General features: G+C 43.9%; 1 protein-coding gene across 1 annotated transcript in view; it reads left to right on the forward strand.

The window, feature by feature from the left end:
- The window catches only part of TFAP2C (transcription factor AP-2 gamma (activating enhancer binding protein 2 gamma)), a 10,157-nt gene extending 151 nt beyond the window's left edge, over nt 1-10,006 (forward strand). Inside the window, exons 2-7 of the mRNA XM_014943659.1 lie at nt 1,246-1,587; nt 1,900-1,951; nt 3,516-3,738; nt 4,358-4,476; nt 6,129-6,270; nt 8,126-10,006. Of these exons, the coding sequence (XP_014799145.1) occupies nt 1,246-1,587; nt 1,900-1,951; nt 3,516-3,738; nt 4,358-4,476; nt 6,129-6,270; nt 8,126-8,411 (1,164 nt within the window). The 3' untranslated portion in view covers nt 8,412-10,006. The remainder of the gene's footprint in view (nt 1-1,245; nt 1,588-1,899; nt 1,952-3,515; nt 3,739-4,357; nt 4,477-6,128; nt 6,271-8,125) is intronic.
- Nucleotides 10,007-18,690: the final 8,684 nt, after the last annotated feature.

Raw genomic sequence — 18,690 nt, forward strand, 5'->3', positions numbered from 1 at the left:
AACCCGCCCCCCCGAGCCGCGCTGCCCTCCCGCCCCGCTCGCTTCCAGCCGGTGCCTGGCTCCCCTGCCTCCCCGCCGGGCGGGATGTAGCCCTTCCCGGGAACCCCTGAGTTGTTTTTAATTTTTTTTTAATTTTTTTTTTATTCGGGGGGGCGATTTTTTTTTTTTCTGACTCTTTTGAGGTCCCGCGTCCACCGCTCGCCCGCTGGAGCAGCGCCTTAGGGGAGTGGGGTGCTCCCCTCCGCGCTCCCCCGCTTCCTCCTGCGGAGTGTGGGGCAGGAGAACCAACAGCCGGGGCCGAAGCCCCCCCCTGCCCGCTCCCCTCTCCGTCCCAACGCGGTGCCGAGTGTCCCAGCCCGTCGGGTCGGTCGGGGCTGCAGGGCAGGAGGGGGCCGGCACGTAGCAATGCTGCGGGGATGAGCCGGGCAGCCCCGCCGCCCCGCGTCTCCCACCCCCCGGGAGGTGGTCCCGGGCTTTAATCTCTTCAAAAGCTGCTGTGCCCCCCGTCCGTCCGTCCGTCCCCCCCCTCCCGGCTCAATTGGTCGCGGTCCGCCCGCTTGGCTCCTCCAGATTAGCTGCAGTCCCCGCTTCACGCTCCATTGGGACCCCATTCACCTCTTATTAACTAGCCCTGTTATTTTAATGACCGTGAAGCCCGAAGCTGCTAAATCCCTGGATCAGCTCGATGTAGACATTTAAGCTCTGACTGCTGAGATTTGGAAGTCAGGGGGGGAAGAAGCGGAGATGGGACGGCTGGAGGGAGAAACGCCGTCCTTCGCCAGCAGCCGTCGGGCGAGAGCTGTGCGGCGCGAACGGCTCCCGGGGCCCCGGGAGGGTGGGAGGGACGGACGGACAGACAGACAGACAGACGGGGGCCTCCGGCCTCCTCTGCCCAGGGCCCTGCTCTCCAAGGGCAGGGGGGGTCCGCAATTCCCGGCCTCGGAGCTGCTTCCCCGGTCGGGGCAGCGCGGCGGAAATCGAGCTGCGTTTCCTGATTTAAATTTTTATTTTAATGATGCTTCCGCCGAGTTAAGCTCGGAGGGGTTAGTTAGTCTGTGATAGGCGTGAGGAGGAGAGCAGAGCGGTGGGGGCTGGTTTGTAATCCCTTTCCCGGGAGGGGAGGATATTCCCTACGCGAAGTGCCTTGGAAAGAGAGGGCTCCCTGGGCAGGAGCAGGGCGGCTCTGCTCTGCGCTCCTCTCCTCTCCCCCCGGGCTCTGCTTTCCCCCACTTGCACTGCCCGCAGCCCCCCGTGCCGGTGCCCCGCATGTCCCCCAGCGACCCTTACTCCCACCTCGGGGACCCCTTCTCCATCAACCCGCTCCACCAGCCGCCGCCGCCCCCCCCCAGCCAACAGCAGAGCGCTTGGCCCAACCGGCAGAGCCAGGACCCGGCCGGACTCGCCCCCCACGGTCGCCCCGGGCTCGTCCCCCACCTCTCGGCGCTGGAAAGCGGCTCCGCCGGCGGCCGCAGGGAAACCTACCGACGCTCCGAGCTCCTCCTGCCCCATGGGCACGGGCTGGACGCCTCCGCCTTGGCCGATAACCTGGGCCTGCACGACATGGCCCACCAGATGGAGGAGGTGCAGGTAAGACCCCCCCTTCTTCCCCCTTAGACCCCCGCACGTCGTGGGAAGCGGCGGGACCGGCGCTCCCCGACGGCAGAGATGCCCGAGCGCTGCGGAGCCGGGCACCGTCCCCTTCTGCACATCCCACCTTTTAATTACCCCGACTCAGTCCTTTTCTCACTTTTCTCCCTCAAAACGCGCCTTTTCTCCCTTTCTGCCCTTAAAATGCGGACGCGCCGGGAGGGTGGGGGGGGTGGGTTTCCCAAAAGCCCCCCCGGCTGCTTCTCTCTCAGCTGTTCAAGGTGCGAAACTTTCTCCCCTTTCTCTTTCCAGAATGTGGAAGATCAACACTTATTAATGCATGACCAGACAGTCATTAGAAAAGGTCAGTAAGGTGGCACTGCAGTTTACTTTCCCTTGTCAATAGTTAAAAAAGTTTTAATGACGCACCGGTGAATTGAACGCCTTATTATCTTTTTAAAAGCCAGCTCCTTTTAGATCGGGCGGGCGGTGGGGTTTTTTTTATTACACTGGCTCCGTCGGTGGATTTTTCTAATGCCACCCGAGGGGAGGTGGCAGCGGGGACAAACCCCCGGGGCTGCCCCGGCCCGGCGGCCACACTGCTCCGGGGTACGGTGGCCATCCCTGCCCTTGTGGGTGGCTTTAATCGAAACCAGGATCACGGACCGAATTTATTGCTGCTCTGGAATAAGTGTGTAAAGTGATAAGGAACTCTTTATTTTTGGTTGGTTTTTTCTTTTCTTTGTTGGTTGGTTTTTTGGGGTTTTTTTGGTTGCTAGCACTCGAAGACAGTTTGGTTCTATTTTTTTTTTCTTTTTTTGTTTTCAACTTCTTTACAAGACATGAGGAGGGAACGAGCTCACTGGCATAAGCCTGCTCGGCTTTATCTTTAACGAAATGCTTTTGTAACTTGAGGTTTTAAGGAAGAGAAAGACGTATTGACTCAATTTACAGTCGTTTAGGGTGGTTTTTTTTTTTTCCCCCGCTTTTGTTTTTAAACAAATTTGTGCTTTAAAAAAAAATATCAGTGGAAGTTTCCTCTGAAGACTTCAAACAAATACCGAACTGAGGAAAAGCAGAAGTGTTTGTCAGAGCGCTGATTGCTGCCTTTAGCTCATGGGAGAATAATTTCGCTGTCAGATGCACCACTGCAAAATCTTTCCCCCTCCGGGGAGCGGGGCCGACCTCGGCTCTTTAACCCTTTCGGCTCGGCGCTGGGAGCCGGCAGCACCGCCGGGGGTTAACTGGGTGGATTCGCAAAAGGGGATGGAAAAGCTGGATCTGTGGTTTGCTCCTTGCAAAGCCTTTTGTTGTCCCCGTTCTAAAGGCTGAAGCCATTAACGAGCGATGTTTTTACCTTCAGTGCTCTTCTGGGCTGCATCCATCCCTCTCTCTGTTGTGCTGGCTGTTCCGAATTTTGTTGGGATTAAATTCCAAAGGCGGTTTCTTAACCCCGCGTGTGCGAGGTGGAAGATGAAGCCCAGCAGGAGCTGGGAGGCTTCTCCCTGCCCCAGCTCAGAGAGAGTTTTGGGCGGTAGCTGAAGGATGCTAATTTGGAGTCTGTAGTTGTATTGTGCTTTTTAGAAGCGTGGATTTGGGAGTACGCTGCTTCAGAGGTGTGGGGTTTGCGCGTTTGTTTGGTTTTTGTTTGTTTTTAAAAGGACTTTTAGTTGTATTGGGCAGCTCCTTGAAATTTACTGTGGCAAATATTTTCCTATAGGTCAGGAATAGTTGTGGGGACCTTCTGGTCCCAGCCCAGCCCCGTGCTGCAGATAGATGCTGGGGACCAGGGGTCGGTGGTGTGAGCATTTAACACACAACGAAATCCTGTCTCCTGGTCTTTTTTATGTAGAAAGAAAATTCACTTGCCACTTCCTATTTATTTTTTCCCTTTTATAAAATACCTGCTTTCCCTCCTCCTCCCGCAGGTCCCATTTCCTTAACGAAAAACAGCGCTCTGAGTCTCCCCTGCCAAAAGGATGGATTAATTGGAGTGGTCATAAACCCCAACGAAGTGTTTTGTTCGGTTCCGGGGAGGCTTTCCCTCCTGAGCTCCACGTCCAAGTACAAAGTGACAGTAGCAGAGGTCCAGAGGAGGCTCTCGCCCCCCGAGTGTCTCAATGCCTCTTTGCTAGGAGGAGTGCTCAGAAGGTAGGCTCTGACTCCCCTACAACCATCCCCATCCTGGCTATTGTTTGTCAGTTTTCTTGTGTGTGAGCAGCCAGATCAGCGAGGAGCTAAGAAAGAAAGCCTTTTGGCAAACTTCTGGTTTTTAAGAAGCCCGACAACACTGCATCCTAATAGGCTTTGGAAATAAAACTCCTTTGCACTTCTGCTACTTCTCGAGAAGTGCTATTAACAGCTCTGACAGCAGTTCTCATTCTCTGTTTAAAAGTCGGATTTTTGTCTCAAAAACGGTTCATGGAGCTTTCTTATTCCTGTGACAAACTGCCTCCCCATGGAATGATTTTTGGATTAAATCTCATGGTCTTGATTAATCACTCCAAGGTGGAGTCTTGATTAATCACTCCTTTTTATGCAAACGCTTAATTTGGCTTGTGATTGTTCTACAGCTGTTGGTTTCGATGGTGCAGTTTGAAACATTTTGATTTTACCCTGGCTGGTTTGTAGTAGAGCATTTTAAAAGTAGGTCACTTGAAAAAAAGCCTGTTTTTTATCTTCCCCCCCAGTAACTGGAATTTCTCATCTTTAAAAGAAGCATTCCCTGAAGATAAATAAAGCCTTTTTTTTTTTTTTTTTTTAATTACAGAGCCAAATCTAAAAATGGTGGCAGATCATTAAGGGAAAAACTGGATAAAATTGGCTTGAATCTTCCCGCTGGTAGAAGGAAAGCTGCAAATGTGACACTATTGACATCTTTGGTGGAAGGTCAGTCTTGAACGTGTCTTAAAAATAAACTTTTTTTTTCCCTTGTGTATAGATTTTATCCTCTGGGAGAGTGTGGAAAGGCAATGAACATAATAGAGAGTTTGTTGTTTATTTTAAAGCGAATATGGTGGGGACATGGCAGCAAGGAGCAGCTGTGTTGCCTTTGAGGGGCTCCTCTCCCCTTCTTTTCTCTCCAAATCCGGCTGTAAGCCCTTGGCCTCAGAGCCCTACCTGCACAAACCCTTACCGTATTCTTCCTCACGGTGCATGGCAGGGATGCTGGCAGGGATGCAGCTGTTCAAAAGGCACGTTTGTCCAGTCTTGTGTTTTGGAGGAGGGTGGGTTGTTTCGGGTTTGTAAGGGTGTGTGCAGGGAAGGGCAGAGAAGGCAAAAGGAGTGAAACTCATCACATTAGTGGGTTTGGTTCCTTATTGGGAAACTTGAAAAGTGTGGGGCAGCTGACTCCGATGCCTGGCCCTACCTCAGCCGTGTTCTCAGAAGCTTTTCTAATAAACAAGCATATAAAGTGAGATTTATAGCTTTTGACTTCCTGATAGGAAACTGGAGCTCCTTTAATCTGTAACATGTTACACGGACCCTCTATGGGTTAAGCTGACTCGAAGGGTGTATATGTGTGTATGTGTGTGGTGATGGATTATGTTTCTTTTTAAAGTAGCTCCTGGTAGTGGTATAATTTAATAGGAATAGAAGCAGCGATTGAAAAGTGATCTGAGAATACCTTACTGCTGTTTTGCTTCTACATCAATTCAAATAATACAGCAACTTCCATTTAAAACCTTTCACTGGAAGTTGGGTTTAAGAGAGCTTATGTGTGTGCACATGCACACGTGTATGGTACAGGTAACGCACTGATCGTGCCAATCCATTTTTTTAAAGGGTGTATATGTGTGTGGTGATGGATTGTGTTTCTTTTTAAAGTAGCTCCTGGTAGTGGTATAATTTAATAGGAATAGAAGCAGCGATTGAAAAGGAATCTAAGAATACCTTACTGCTGTTTTGCTTCTACATCAACTCAAATAATACAGCAACTTCCATTTAAAACCTTTCACTGGAAGTTGGGTTTAAGAGAGCTTATGTGTGTGCACATGCACACGTGTATGGTACAGGTAACGCACTGATCGTGCCAATCCATTTTTTTAAAGCCTTGTGAAATGGCCTTAATGAAAAAAAGTGGCCTAGTTATACTCCTTACACTTCTATTTTCTATACAAAAATACTTTTAAAAGTATTTAGAAAATCTACTAAAATGATTAACCCTTTATTATGTAAGTGAAATTTAGTTGCCAGGTTTTTTAAATATCAGTGGACAATTTGATCTAGACTGAATTCTAGTCTTTGGTAAACAGTTAATCTGGGTAGAGACAAGAGTTTTTATTTCCAGTATAGAGGCAAGAGAACTATTTTTTTGTAGCAGTCACCTTGCAAGTTTTTTTTTCTTGATGCAAACTTACAAAGAAACACTGATCTATTAATTAGAAAGTGGTAACGAGTGGTATGGTGGTAAAAAAAAGTGAATTCCTAAAAAGTGAATACACTTCAAAAATTCACAGTACTTTGCTTAATTTCCCTGATTTCCTGACAATAAAAAGATGTAACTAGATTTAATAAGCATTCCCTTTTACCCACGCCAGGTGAAGCTGTACATCTTGCTCGTGACTTTGGTTACGTTTGTGAGACAGAGTTTCCTTCCAAAGCAGTGGCCGAATATTTAACTAGACCACACATGGGCCGCAATGAAATGGCAAACAGGAAGAATATGCTTCTTGCTGCAAAGTAAGTTTTGGGCTTGGCTTTTTTCTCTCTTTTTTTTTTTTAATTTCTCCTTTTTGAAGATGCTTTTGTCTGACCATAAGTATCTGTGACTGGACAGTTTGGTATGTTTTCATGTGTAATTTTAATCAGGGAGATGAAGCAATTTTTTTACTAGGTTTTGGTTTGAATTAAAAACTATGGCAGCAGTTCTTTTAGTATGAACCAGTAATAATAACCCTTTATGATATCTCTAAAGCAGTTTGGACCAGTTCCGTTATTATTTTTTTTTCCTGAAGTTTTACTGCAGTTAAAAGTCCTACCGAGCCAGCTATATATCTTAAGAAAAAGATGTCCCTCCATCTGACAGGGTTGAGGACCCAGAGAGCGTGTGTGGTCTGGGAATGTGACCTGTTGTTGGGACTGGGAGCAGGGCATGGTTCACCCACCGCTGCCTACGTGAAGCCCAGAAGGGCATCTCCAAGGAGAGTTACTGGTGGGTGTGCTGGGCATGAGGGAAGCTGTGCTGCCACGTCCTCCTGATGGCTTTTGGCCATAGCAGCACACAGGTTTCCCCCATGGGACCCTTGGAGTCCAGAACTGTGGACAGTCCCTGCTCGCTGAAGATGTTAATAGTTCAGTGAAGGCCAACCTTTTGTAGATGTGAAAAGTCCTTGTGCTTAACTGAATTCCTAGTGCAAAACTTGATGAACAGACAGAGGAAGGGTAAAGGAGAAACTTTGTTACTACGGCTGTTCTGCAGATACTGGATTTCCTGTAAATAAACCACACACTGAACAGGTCTCTGGTAGGAAATACCTGTGCTGAGTTACACTTACCTTAAACCAGGGGCTGGAGTGCTTGCTGTCCCCATTCCCCCTACCCGTCCCAGCCTCCCCAGGCTGAGGTCTAACAAAGCCTCCAGTTCGTGCTCCGTTGTGGTCTGAGATGTTTTCTGGTTTGGGGTTGGAGCAATTCCTTGCCTTTGAAGGCATCCTGGCTCTGCAGAGGATCTGAGAAAAGCCTGTGAAACTGCTGAGAGGAGTTGCCCTGATTTTTGGATTCGGATCAGGCATGCAAAACACACTCCTGTTGACTAATAAATACATCTTTCCCTGAAAGAGACCTTCTTTAACAAAAATATCTCGTGGAAATACAGCCTCTTTCCTATAGCTTGAATATTGTGCTTTTTACTGAGCATAACCCTTCTGCTCTTCAGTATTATCATTATTGGCATTGTTACCAGCACTAACAATGATCATCTTTTGGAAGATGTTTGTGATTGAGAAATTCTGATAAAGTGATGATTCTGTTAGGATTGCTCAGCTCCTGTGAAATCCCATCATGGGGACAGATTTACAAGCTGCAAACAACATATGCTGGAGCATTATTAACCATTCATGTTTTGCCAGGCATATGTGTTAGTGTTTGCAGGATCAGGGCCTGGGTCTCTCTTAAAGAGGGCATATACATACAATATGCACAACTAAATTAAATTTCCTATTCAGCTGCTTTAGTCTTTTCTGAACCACTTAACGGCAGCTGTGGAAGTTCTCACAGAAACTAGCCCGAAATTCCCACTCCCCCCTTAAAATCTAGAGCAAATGATGCGGAGCCAGGCAGACATCAGAGGTGGAGAGATTATTCTGCAGTGTATGTGTTTTTGCGACACAGCTATAACAAGGTTCATCAGAAACCGGTGCTAATAAATAGGCTTTAATTTTAGACACTGCTGCGGATGGAGTAATGAATTTCTGGAAACTCTTAATTCCCATAGAACTGCCAAATGTTTTGTGTGGACTGTTATTTTTATTTATTTATTTGCTTTTGCATAAATTCCCACCGTGGTGTAAAGCGTGATCGCTTTTGTGTCTTGCAGGCAGATCTGTAAGGAATTCACAGACCTCCTCACTCAGGACAGAACTCCTCTTGGAAACACGAGACCTAGTCCCATCTTGGACCCTGGCATCCAGGGCTGTTTGACTCATTTTAGCCTGATCACACATGGCTTTGGGAGTGCTGCCATCTGCGCTGCCATGACATCCGTCCAGAACTACCTAAATGAAGCATTAAAAATAGCAGACAAAACATACATGAACGCTGGCGACCAGAGCCCTGCAGAAACCAACAAAACCATTGATAAAATGGACAAGCACAGGAAGTAAAAAGAGAGAAACCAGACTTCAAATTCTTCCTCCTAAACACAGACTGGGATCTTCTTCCCGGGGGGAACGTAGAGATTTGAGTTGTTCTTTTTTTTTTTTTTTTTTTTTTTTGAAAGGAGGAGAAAAAAAGGAAAAAAAAAAAAAAATCATCTTATTCAGGATCTTCAGTCCCCCTGGATCCAAGAGACAAGTCTTTCTAAAAGCTGCAGTATCCCTTATCTGTGGAAGCAATTACCAGAAGATAAGTACTTGGTACAAGTGTATTGAAATCCTTTGCTGTTAAAAGTGGTGCTATAAAGGGGTTTTGATGGAAAGAATACAAAGAGATATATTTAGATTTTCTTTTCCACATCTAAGTATCTAGTGGTGACCAGCTTTGTGTATAGTTTTTAAAATGCAGATTTTAGATGGAAGCCTATTTGTTATCTGATACAATTTCAGGGTTTTATTCTCTCTAAATGCAACAGTAACAATAAAGCAGTATTACACAATGGTATATAGATTTATGTACATTAAAAATTTTTTATAAACACCTGAAAATAGTAAGATTATTCTGTGGATTGGTTTTTTTATTTTATTTTGTTGGGGTTTTTTCACTTATTTTCAGATTACCACAGGAGAGTACTAAAATCCTGCTACACGTAAAAGTTATCTGATGGCATTTGACATGCTTATTTTTATGGGAATATTCAGGCTTTTAAAAACTGCAGTAACACTGGCTGCAGTGGCTATTATCTTGGTATTTTATTAACGGGAGTAGTACAAAATGAAAATGCTTTTAGAAAAATCACTTTTTGTCTAAGGATATTGCAGCTTTATTCACATATTTATATTGTCTTGTTTTTTAAATTGGGGGGGAAACTTGAAAGAATAGGCACATACCTTTTTTTGGGGAAAAAAAAAAAAAATTTTTTGCCTATTAAGGCCAAAAATATTTCCAGGGAGGCTTTATGTGTATTAAGGGAAGCAGTGTGTTGAATGTAAATATTTATTTATGTGTAATTTAATCGGATTTGTAAATAATGGTGAACTTTTTAATACTTTTTTTTTTATAAATGGGTTTCAAATTTTAATTTTGGTAAGTATTTCAAAGGTAATGGGTAAGCTAAACATATCTTTAGGTTTATGCACAGGTATGTTATACAGGGTATTTAAGACTTTTTTTTTTTTTTTAAATATCTCAATTCTTGCCACTGAAGATTAAATCTAATCTGAGGTGTATGTTCACAACGCAATTTTGTGCATCATTCACCTGATAACTGACTAGACATGCAAAATGAGTGTGTGAGTTAGTGTGTATGTGAATAATGGAGGTTCTGAACTATCTTTACATATTTGTAAATGTTCCCAATATAATTCTGATGTATATGATAACCATATAATAAAAGTATTCTGGATAGAAGCATGGAATGTTTTGTTAACTGAAAACAGTTTTGTTTTCTTTCTATACTTGGGGAATGTGGGGCGAGTAGCACTAGAGGACATTATGTATTGAGTCATAATTGCAGCACTTTGTTCGGATTAACAGAACAGAAATATGGAGCTGTTTGCCAGTAAAACTAATGGTTTCAATTAAACACGTTATGTATCTCCAAGAATCTTTTTTTTTTCCCTTCCTAAGATGTCATTATCATGCTAGTTGCCTATTTAAATAGGCGGCTTAAACACAAACTGCAAGGTTTCCTCTAAATAAAAATCAATCCTACCAGCTTTGTCTTCTAGTGAATCTGACTTTATTATAATAATTTGTCTCCAATGACAAATATTTGTAAAAATCCTGGCGTGTGAAATTTGATAGGTCTCCCATCTGGTTTCAGCCCAATTTTACTGATTTGAGGAAGTTTACAGCACTTTGCAGAAAGTCCCCAAAGTGCTCTGTGTGGCAGTGGCGAGGCAGGATCTGAGGCTCTCAGTGGTTTTCAGTGTCTTAGAGGCAAAATAGCCAAACAAAGCTTCCTGAAGAGAAACTTATTTTTCAGTGCTTTCTGAAAAAGGAATATGAACCTGGGCTTTAGCCTGTCCTTGGCCTTTCAACACCTGGTCAGGCATGGGGCACAGGCAAATGTTATATGAGTGATGATACTGGATGAAACTGAGTAAGAGGTTGGGTCATACCATGGCGGTGTGTTTCTTTCCACAGATTAGGAGGAAAGGCAATATATACTATTTCTGAGTATTTTGTTTATAAATCCTTTTCATGTTCTCATTTTTCCTTGAAAGGATAAAGGCAAACTACTGAAGGTGTGCAGGGAGAAGAAAGGAAAGGGAAGCTCAAAGAAATGAATGAATGTGTCAGTGGTGAGCGGGGAGAAGGCTGTTCTTTGAGTTGCAATCCAGTCCCCTTCTCTCCTAAAGAGGTGTGAAATTCCAGTCTTTGCATTTCTTAGACTCATTGTAGCACTTGAGAAACAAGCATTTTGGACCATCTGTAGACACAAGCGCAGCCAGGACACATGATGACTAACAGAACTTCTGAAAAATGCAAACAATATACCATTCTGATAATATATTTTTATTGATTATATATACACAGAAATATGCTAGGTATTGTAAGAGCTTGTTTAGAGACTGTAAGGCTAGAGTTCAGTTTTGGGTTTTTTTCTGTTTCTGCTGCTGGACTGTGTATCCAGCATATATAGTAAGATATTTTAGCTACCAGACAATGGAATCTTGCTTTTTATTAATGCACAAAACCAGGCTCTGAAATAATTCCCCCTTGGGATAGGAAATAAGGATGTTTCCATTTATTCCTGCGTGCATTCAAGCAAAGCCAGTCAATTGTCTAATGTACTGAGTTGGGTTCTATTTATATGTTTGGAACATTAGAAATGTTGAGTTTCCATTACCTTAATGCTTTTTTCTCTACTGTATGTTTTAGATGGTACGTTATTTTGAGGCTCAACTACCTTATAAGCTGTGCCAGTAATACGAAACAACGACGTCTTCTGCTCCATTCACTGAAGAGAACAGTTAAACTCTGACCTGAACTTCTCTGTCATCTGAAATTACTAAATTTAAGGAAAATGTAATAGGTTAGGAACTTCTTGGGAAATCTAAAGCACAGAGTTATCTGATCACACAGGAAGGTATTTGTTTCCTTTTTCCTGATCCTCAAAATGTCATGCTTTTTACTGCTTTACATAGGCTATTCCCAGACTGGCTAAAAGAAAAAGAAATTCTACTGTAAGACTCTTCTGAAGTTCCACTTTTCATTTGAAAATAGAATATTCAAATTACTCTGTCTAATTTTGTCCCTTGCCCTTCTCCCAGAAAAATAATGTGTTTGGCCTTTAAATAAGGGAAAATTACTTTGTAAATTATTAGGATTTAAAATTCTGAAGTTGAAATAGACCCTTTTAGGTATTGCCCTTCTGCAAAAATATTATTTGATGAATATCCACAAAAAAAATGGCTTCAACCATCTCTTGATTGGCCATTGGCAGCAGCTGGGCATCAGAGGATGGTGGGGTCTCACCAGGCAGCCCTGCTTCCCTCCACCTGTGGCAGCCCAGGGCATGGCCTTTGCAACCCTCACACCTGACAGGCAACCTGATGGTTACAGATAATTAATCGCAAACCTGATGCTTATTCAAGACCCTGGCTCATGAAATCATCTGGCTTCCTGGCAGTGTTGCTTTCAGTTTAAGAAGACCTTTTTTTTTCTAATGTTCACAGCTTCAGAGAGAAATAATGATGCAAAAGTAGTAATATGTAAGAAAACAAGGGAAAAAAAATGAACTTGCGTCTTAATTTATTAACTGATTTCAGCTAATGTCATTTTGACTGGTTTTGCTTTACCCTTCGCTTGTTTCAGTGTTATTTACAAATGGTTTGTCTCATCCTGTCTCTTCTGAGGGCGACCCTACTGCTGTCTGTTCCTCTGCTCCCTCAGACTTTTGCAATACGAATAAACCCAGCAATGCATCTTGAAAGGGGTCTAAGTTGCTGCGATAGCCTGCTGTGCTTATTTGTCGTAGCCCTTTCTTCTCTATTTTTTCCCACATGTGATGTTTATATACATCCTTGTAGTTATTTTGGCCTAATAGTGTGCAGCCTCAGTCCTGGCAGTGGACGTGGGCTGCCTTCTGGGGCATGTTTGGCAATATGAGCTTGATTTTTTTAAAAAAAATACTTTATTTTAAAAGGAAAAAAATAGGGTGCTGTTAAGATTTTGCCCCAAAACTGTTACTTCCCTAGAAGAACACTATGAGGTTAGGGACAAAGATGCTTCCCCTCACTAAAAGAAATCTCCAAAGTGTAACATGTTTTTCTGTTCATTGATGTTTGCAGGTTTTTGTTCAGGGAACCTGGAGCCAGTTTGGCCCGAGCGCTCTGGGGTCCCATGGGATTGTGACCCAGGGCCTGGTGGTGAGCCACAGGAAATCCATATGGAACCATGCAAATAAGAATTTGTTCCTAAACCCTGGCCACAGCCTGATCCACCGTGTCTTTGTAAAATCTCTGCGTTATCCAAAGCAGTTGTGGTCTGTCATAACATTTCTGTGGTGCCTGGCTGTTGCTGCTGCCTATCGCCTGGTGTCACATTATCCAGTAATGGCAGGGATGACCATCTCTGTTGAAATTACACGGGGCTTACACTGGAACCATATTTTTCACAAATTGTTAAATTCTGTTCTGTATCATTTGCTGCCTTCTCCCTCTTTCATTTTCACTTTCACAGGGTTATATAAATAAGCTTTCTCCCAGTTCCAGATGCCATTTTGCATTTGTTGGATGTTCTTGCATGTCTTACCAAGATGTTCCAGCTGCTTTCCATGGACCATTGTTGTGTAAGGGCTGGCCACAAATATTCATTTTTTCATTTCTTTTGGCTAAACAGCCCTTTTTAAATGGTTCTTGTGAAGGCCTTGTGCGCAGGCTACTACTATTCCGTGACGCATTCTCTGAATATTCCACTTTATCTACAGTTTGTCCATAATTTAAAATTAAAAACATGTAATCATACACACACTTGCACTCTCTGCCACGGAACTCAAGCAGTTGTTTATGACTACAGCAGAAAGTTCAGAGATATAAAACGAACAAAAATAACAGAAGTCATCTTTCAACTGAGCTTTAGAGCTTATTTTTCCTGGTCAATCAGCATAAAACTGAGTGAAAAGTACCAGTTTAAGAGCATCTGGAAGGTAGTGTTCTTCAGCTGATCACTGCAATAGAAAATAAATAAAAAAAAAATTCTATTTATTTAAAGAGTTCTTCAGTAACAACTGAAAGTGGTCTAAAATTACGCCAGCTCCCCTTGTTATAGGCAGATGCTACAGCAGAGAGAAGGGACAATGTTCAGTTGCAGCCCTCTGGTAGGACAAGTGTCTCTCTGGGAGTAGAAACCACTTCCGCCAGGTCCTTGTCCTGACCTTCCTCCTTTGCATCTCATCAACTCCAAAGAGAGACAAAAACACAAACCACATCAACAGTGTAGGTTTTGGGGCATATTGAGTGCAATGCATTATTTTGCCTTTGTTAGTAGTAAGATGCCCTTTACATTGTGCCAGGCTGTTGCACCTCTGCTTGATGCTGGCTGACCACAGATCTGAAAAAGCCAAAAGGGGTGAAAGGAGAAGACTTGCACTCTTAAGCCCAGCTGCCAGGGCTGCAGGTACAGGGTCATCTGCAGTCACTGCTCCCACTGCTGTGTCTCCTGGAGCACAGAGGCTGAATGTAGGCCCTGTTTTGGTGCAGCCTGACGGCTGGATGATGCTGGAGTGGAGTTGGGTGCTGGACTGTGAGCAGCCAGGATGGAGGCACACGTGGTTTTGGCTGTGCAAGAGAAACAGTAATTAACTTCCAGCAGAGGGGTAGGGCAGGTACCTGGGACCAGTAATTTTCTCCAACTCTTGCAGCAAAATTTACCTGAGCTCATTTGTCAAGCTTTGAATCCTTAAATCTATAACTCTAATTAATTAAGAATCTCTAATTACCCCAAAACGGTGCTCTATATTTAAGGTTAAGGTGTGGTGAAATCCAGAGAAAACATGAGAGAAGCTGGAGGATGTTCAGAGCTGGAGATGCCAGGAAGCTGTGTGTTTTCAGAGATCAAGGTGCACGTAGGTGCAAAGGAAGGCGGATGGCTCAACGTGTCAGTGAGACCGAGGGCAAGTCCCAAACTGCCAGAAGCCACTGTCCAGGATTTCAACGTCTATCCTTGGGTGTCCTAAGAAAGCAATGACCACCAAACCTCTCAAGCAGGGGGTTCTTACGTTGGAAACCCAAAAGCCAAGTAACCATAGGGTTTTAAGCCCAACTGGGTATTTTCTGTACAAGAAGTGTGTTGGATGAGGGTCTGGTTTCTTACAACCTTGTACAAGAAACCCCAGTGGGGATATTATTGAAAACATTAGTGCAGACTGGTTCTGGCCCTGCCCTCAAAAGAGGAAAAAAAACCCTTTCACAGCTGAGGTCTTATTATATTAAGTTAAAAATTTATAGCTTTTAACTAGGCTGTAACCAGTTAATGTGACTCAGGCAAAGATGTAATGTGGATGGAGGCACTACTTAGAACCACCATTTTTCTCCTGCTGCAGAGGTGACTGTTTTCCAAACCTCACACACAAGTTCCTAGAAGCCCAGGCTAAAGCACATTTAGGAATTAGGCTCTGAGGTCATCTGATTAAGTGAGGGGGATCAGCTGAGTTTGGGGCTGATTGACTTCAGCAGTGCAGCAGCCATGAGCCTGAAACACTCCTTTCTCAGCCCTGTTGGGCTGTAGCTCCTTCCCTGGAACTTGCCAGCACCATCTTCAACAAAGGTAAGGCTTCTCCCCTGTCTGCGGTGGGTGTCTTCTCGCCTGTACAGTGGCTGTAGACAGGGTACATCTGCATAGGTATGAGGTCGTTGTGGAGACGTTAAATGAGGAGAAAAATTATGCATGCTTTCAGGTAAACGGTAGGGTCTCCTCTTCAGAGCCTCAAGTACTGTTTTCTAGCTCCAATAGTTGGAAATCTTTGCATTGTCTGGCAAATAAATGCCTGTACTTAGTGGCTTTGTCTGGTGGAAGATAAAACTTGATAAGATCCTGGTAAAGCTGTTGTGAGGCACTCCTGTTAGCTCCCCGCAGAGAGCGGTTCCAGGATTCGCTCCAGGAAAACTGCTGGGCTGGGGGAGAAATCAGAGGGATCAGTGATCTTTGTTAACGTTTGAAATAAAAATTATCTCTGCTTGGTATTCTTATGAACTGGTATGACTGTGGTGTTAAAAACCAACATAAGTGTAGGGAAAATCAGTCCTTTTTTCATATTTGCTCCAAGGTATGGCAGAGTGAATTGCGTCAGAAAAGTAAAGATGAGTTGTAGGGTGCTGGCTCAAAAGGTGAGAGAAACGTGTGAAATCCATGATGGGATTTCCTTTCTATTCATTTTTCTCACGTAGCTCAAGATGTGGAAGGTGGGGGGAGGAGCAGGATCAGCTGTTTGGATTGCTTCAAACAGCACTGATTGCCTGGGTTGGTCAGGACACGGCAAATGTTCTCCCTTTTCCATTTTCTTGAAGAACTTGAGGTTTTCACCTTGGAAGCGCTTTGCCCTCTGAGTGATGCCCAGGCAATGCCGGGATGCTCTGATGCCTCTGCACATGGGGACCTGGGCTCTACCTTGGCCCTGGCGTGTGCCATCGTGGGTGGGTCGTGCCGAAGCACCCGTGGGTGCTGACTCACAGCGGCGGGGGCCAGGCCACCTCCCGAATCACCGCCCGGCTCTTGGCAGCACCTGGCTCGCTCCGGAGGTCCCGCAGCCAGCGCCGAGCGGGCCCCGGCCTGTTGGGGCTGGGAGATCTAAGGAGATCACAGCCGGGGCCAGGGGTGATATGGCCGCAGGCCATCATCTTACATAAAACCCATAAATTTGCATAATGTGTTTTACAAGATTAAAACTGAGGAAACTTTTTTTTTTTTTTCGTTATTTTGAGGCTCAACTACCTTATAAGCTGTGCCAGTAATACGAAACAACGACGTCTTCTGCTCCATTCACTGAAGAGAACAGTTAAACTCTGACCTGAACTTCTCTGTCATCTGAAATTACTAAATTTAAGGAAAATGTAATAGGTTAGGAACTTCTTGGGAAATCTAAAGCACAGAGTTATCTGATCACACAGGAAGGTATTTGTTTCCTTTTTCCTGATCCTCAAAATGTCATGCTTTTTACTGCTTTACATAGGCTATTCCCAGACTGGCTAAAAGAAAAAGAAATTCTACTGTAAGACTCTTCTGAAGTTCCACTTTTCATTTGAAAATAGAATATTCAAATTACTCTGTCTAATTTTGTCCCTTGCCCTTCTCCCAGAAAAATAATGTGTTTGGCCTTTAAATAAGGGAAAATTACTTTGTAAATTATTAGGATTTAAAATTCTGAAGTTGAAATAGACCCTTTTAGGTATTGCCCTTCTGCAAAAATATTATTTGATGAATATCCACAAAAAAAATGGCTTCAACCATCTCTTGATTGGCCATTGGCAGCAGCTGGGCATCAGAGGATGGTGGGGTCTCACCAGGCAGCCCTGCTTCCCTCCACCTGTGGCAGCCCAGGGCATGGCCTTTGCAACCCTCCCACCTGACAGGCAACCTGATGGTTACAGATAATTAATCGCAAACCTGATGCTTATTCAAGACCCTGGCTCATGAAATCATCTGGCTTCCTGGCAGTGTTGCTTTCAGTTTAAGAAGACCTTTTTTTTTCTAATGTTCACAGCTTCAGAGAGAAATAATGATGCAAAAGTAGTAATATGTAAGAAAACAAGGGAAAAAAAATGAACTTGCGTCTTAATTTATTAACTGATTTCAGCTAATGCCATTTTGACTGGTTTTGCTTTACCCTTCGCTTGTTTCAGTGTTATTTACAAATGGTTTGTCTCATCCTGTCTCTTCTGAGGGCGACCCTACTGCTGTCTGTTCCTCTGCTCCCTCAGACTTTTGCAATACGAATAAACCCAGCAATGCATCTTGAAAGGGGTCTAAGTTGCTGCGATAGCCTGCTGTGCTTATTTGTCGTAGCCCTTTCTTCTCTATTTTTTCCCACATGTGATGTTTATATACATCCTTGTAGTTATTTTGGCCTAATAGTGTGCAGCCTCGGTCCTGGCAGTGGACGTGGGCTGCCTTCTGGGGCATGTTTGGCAATATGAGCTTGATTTTTTTAAAAAAAATACTTTATTTTAAAAGGAAAAAAATAGGGTGCTGTTAAGATTTTGCCCCAAAACTGTTACTTCCCTAGAAGAACACTATGAGGTTAGGGACAAAGATGCTTCCCCTCACTAAAAGAAATCTCCAAAGTGTAACATGTTTTTCTGTTCATTGATGTTTGCAGGTTTTTGTTCAGGGAACCTGGAGCCAGTTTGGCCCGAGCGCTCTGGGGTCCCATGGGATTGTGACCCAGGGCCTGGTGGTGAGCCACAGGAAATCCATATGGAACCATGCAAATAAGAATTTGTTCCTAAACCCTGGCCACAGCCTGATCCACCGTGTCTTTGTAAAATCTCTGCGTTATCCAAAGCAGTTGTGGTCTGTCATAACATTTCTGTGGTGCCTGGCTGTTGCTGCTGCCTATCGCCTGGTGTCACATTATCCAGTAATGGCAGGGATGACCATCTCTGTTGAAATTACACGGGGCTTACACTGGAACCATATTTTTCACAAATTGTTAAATTCTGTTCTGTATCATTTGCTGCCTTCTCCCTCTTTCATTTTCACTTTCACAGGGTTATATAAATAAGCTTTCTCCCAGTTCCAGATGCCATTTTGCATTTGTTGGATGTTCTTGCATGTCTTACCAAGATGTTCCAGCTGCTTTCCATGGACCATTGTTGTGTAAGGGCTGGCCACAAATATTCATTTTTTCATTTCTTTTGGCTAAACAGCCCTTTTTAAATGGTTCTTGTGAAGGCCTTGTGCGCAGGCTACTACTATTCCGTGACGCATTCTCTGAATATTCCACTTTATCTACAGTTTGTCCATAATTTAAAATTAAAAACATGTAATCATACACACACTTGCACTCTCTGCCACGGAACTCAAGCAGTTGTTTATGACTACAGCAGAAAGTTCAGAGATATAAAACGAACAAAAATAACAGAAGTCATCTTTCAACTGAGCTTTAGAGCTTATTTTTCCTGGTCAATCAGCATAAAACTGAGTGAAAAGTACCAGTTTAAGAGCATCTGGAAGGTAGTGTTCTTCAGCTGATCACTGCAATAGAAAATAAATAAAAAAAAAATTCTATTTATTTAAAGAGTTCTTCAGTAACAACTGAAAGTGGTCTAAAATTACGCCAGC

Source organism: Calidris pugnax, unplaced genomic scaffold, assembly GCF_001431845.1.
Source record: "Calidris pugnax isolate Ruff unplaced genomic scaffold, ASM143184v1 scaffold118, whole genome shotgun sequence".
In the NCBI taxonomy this organism is placed as follows: domain Eukaryota; kingdom Metazoa; phylum Chordata; class Aves; order Charadriiformes; family Scolopacidae; genus Calidris; species Calidris pugnax.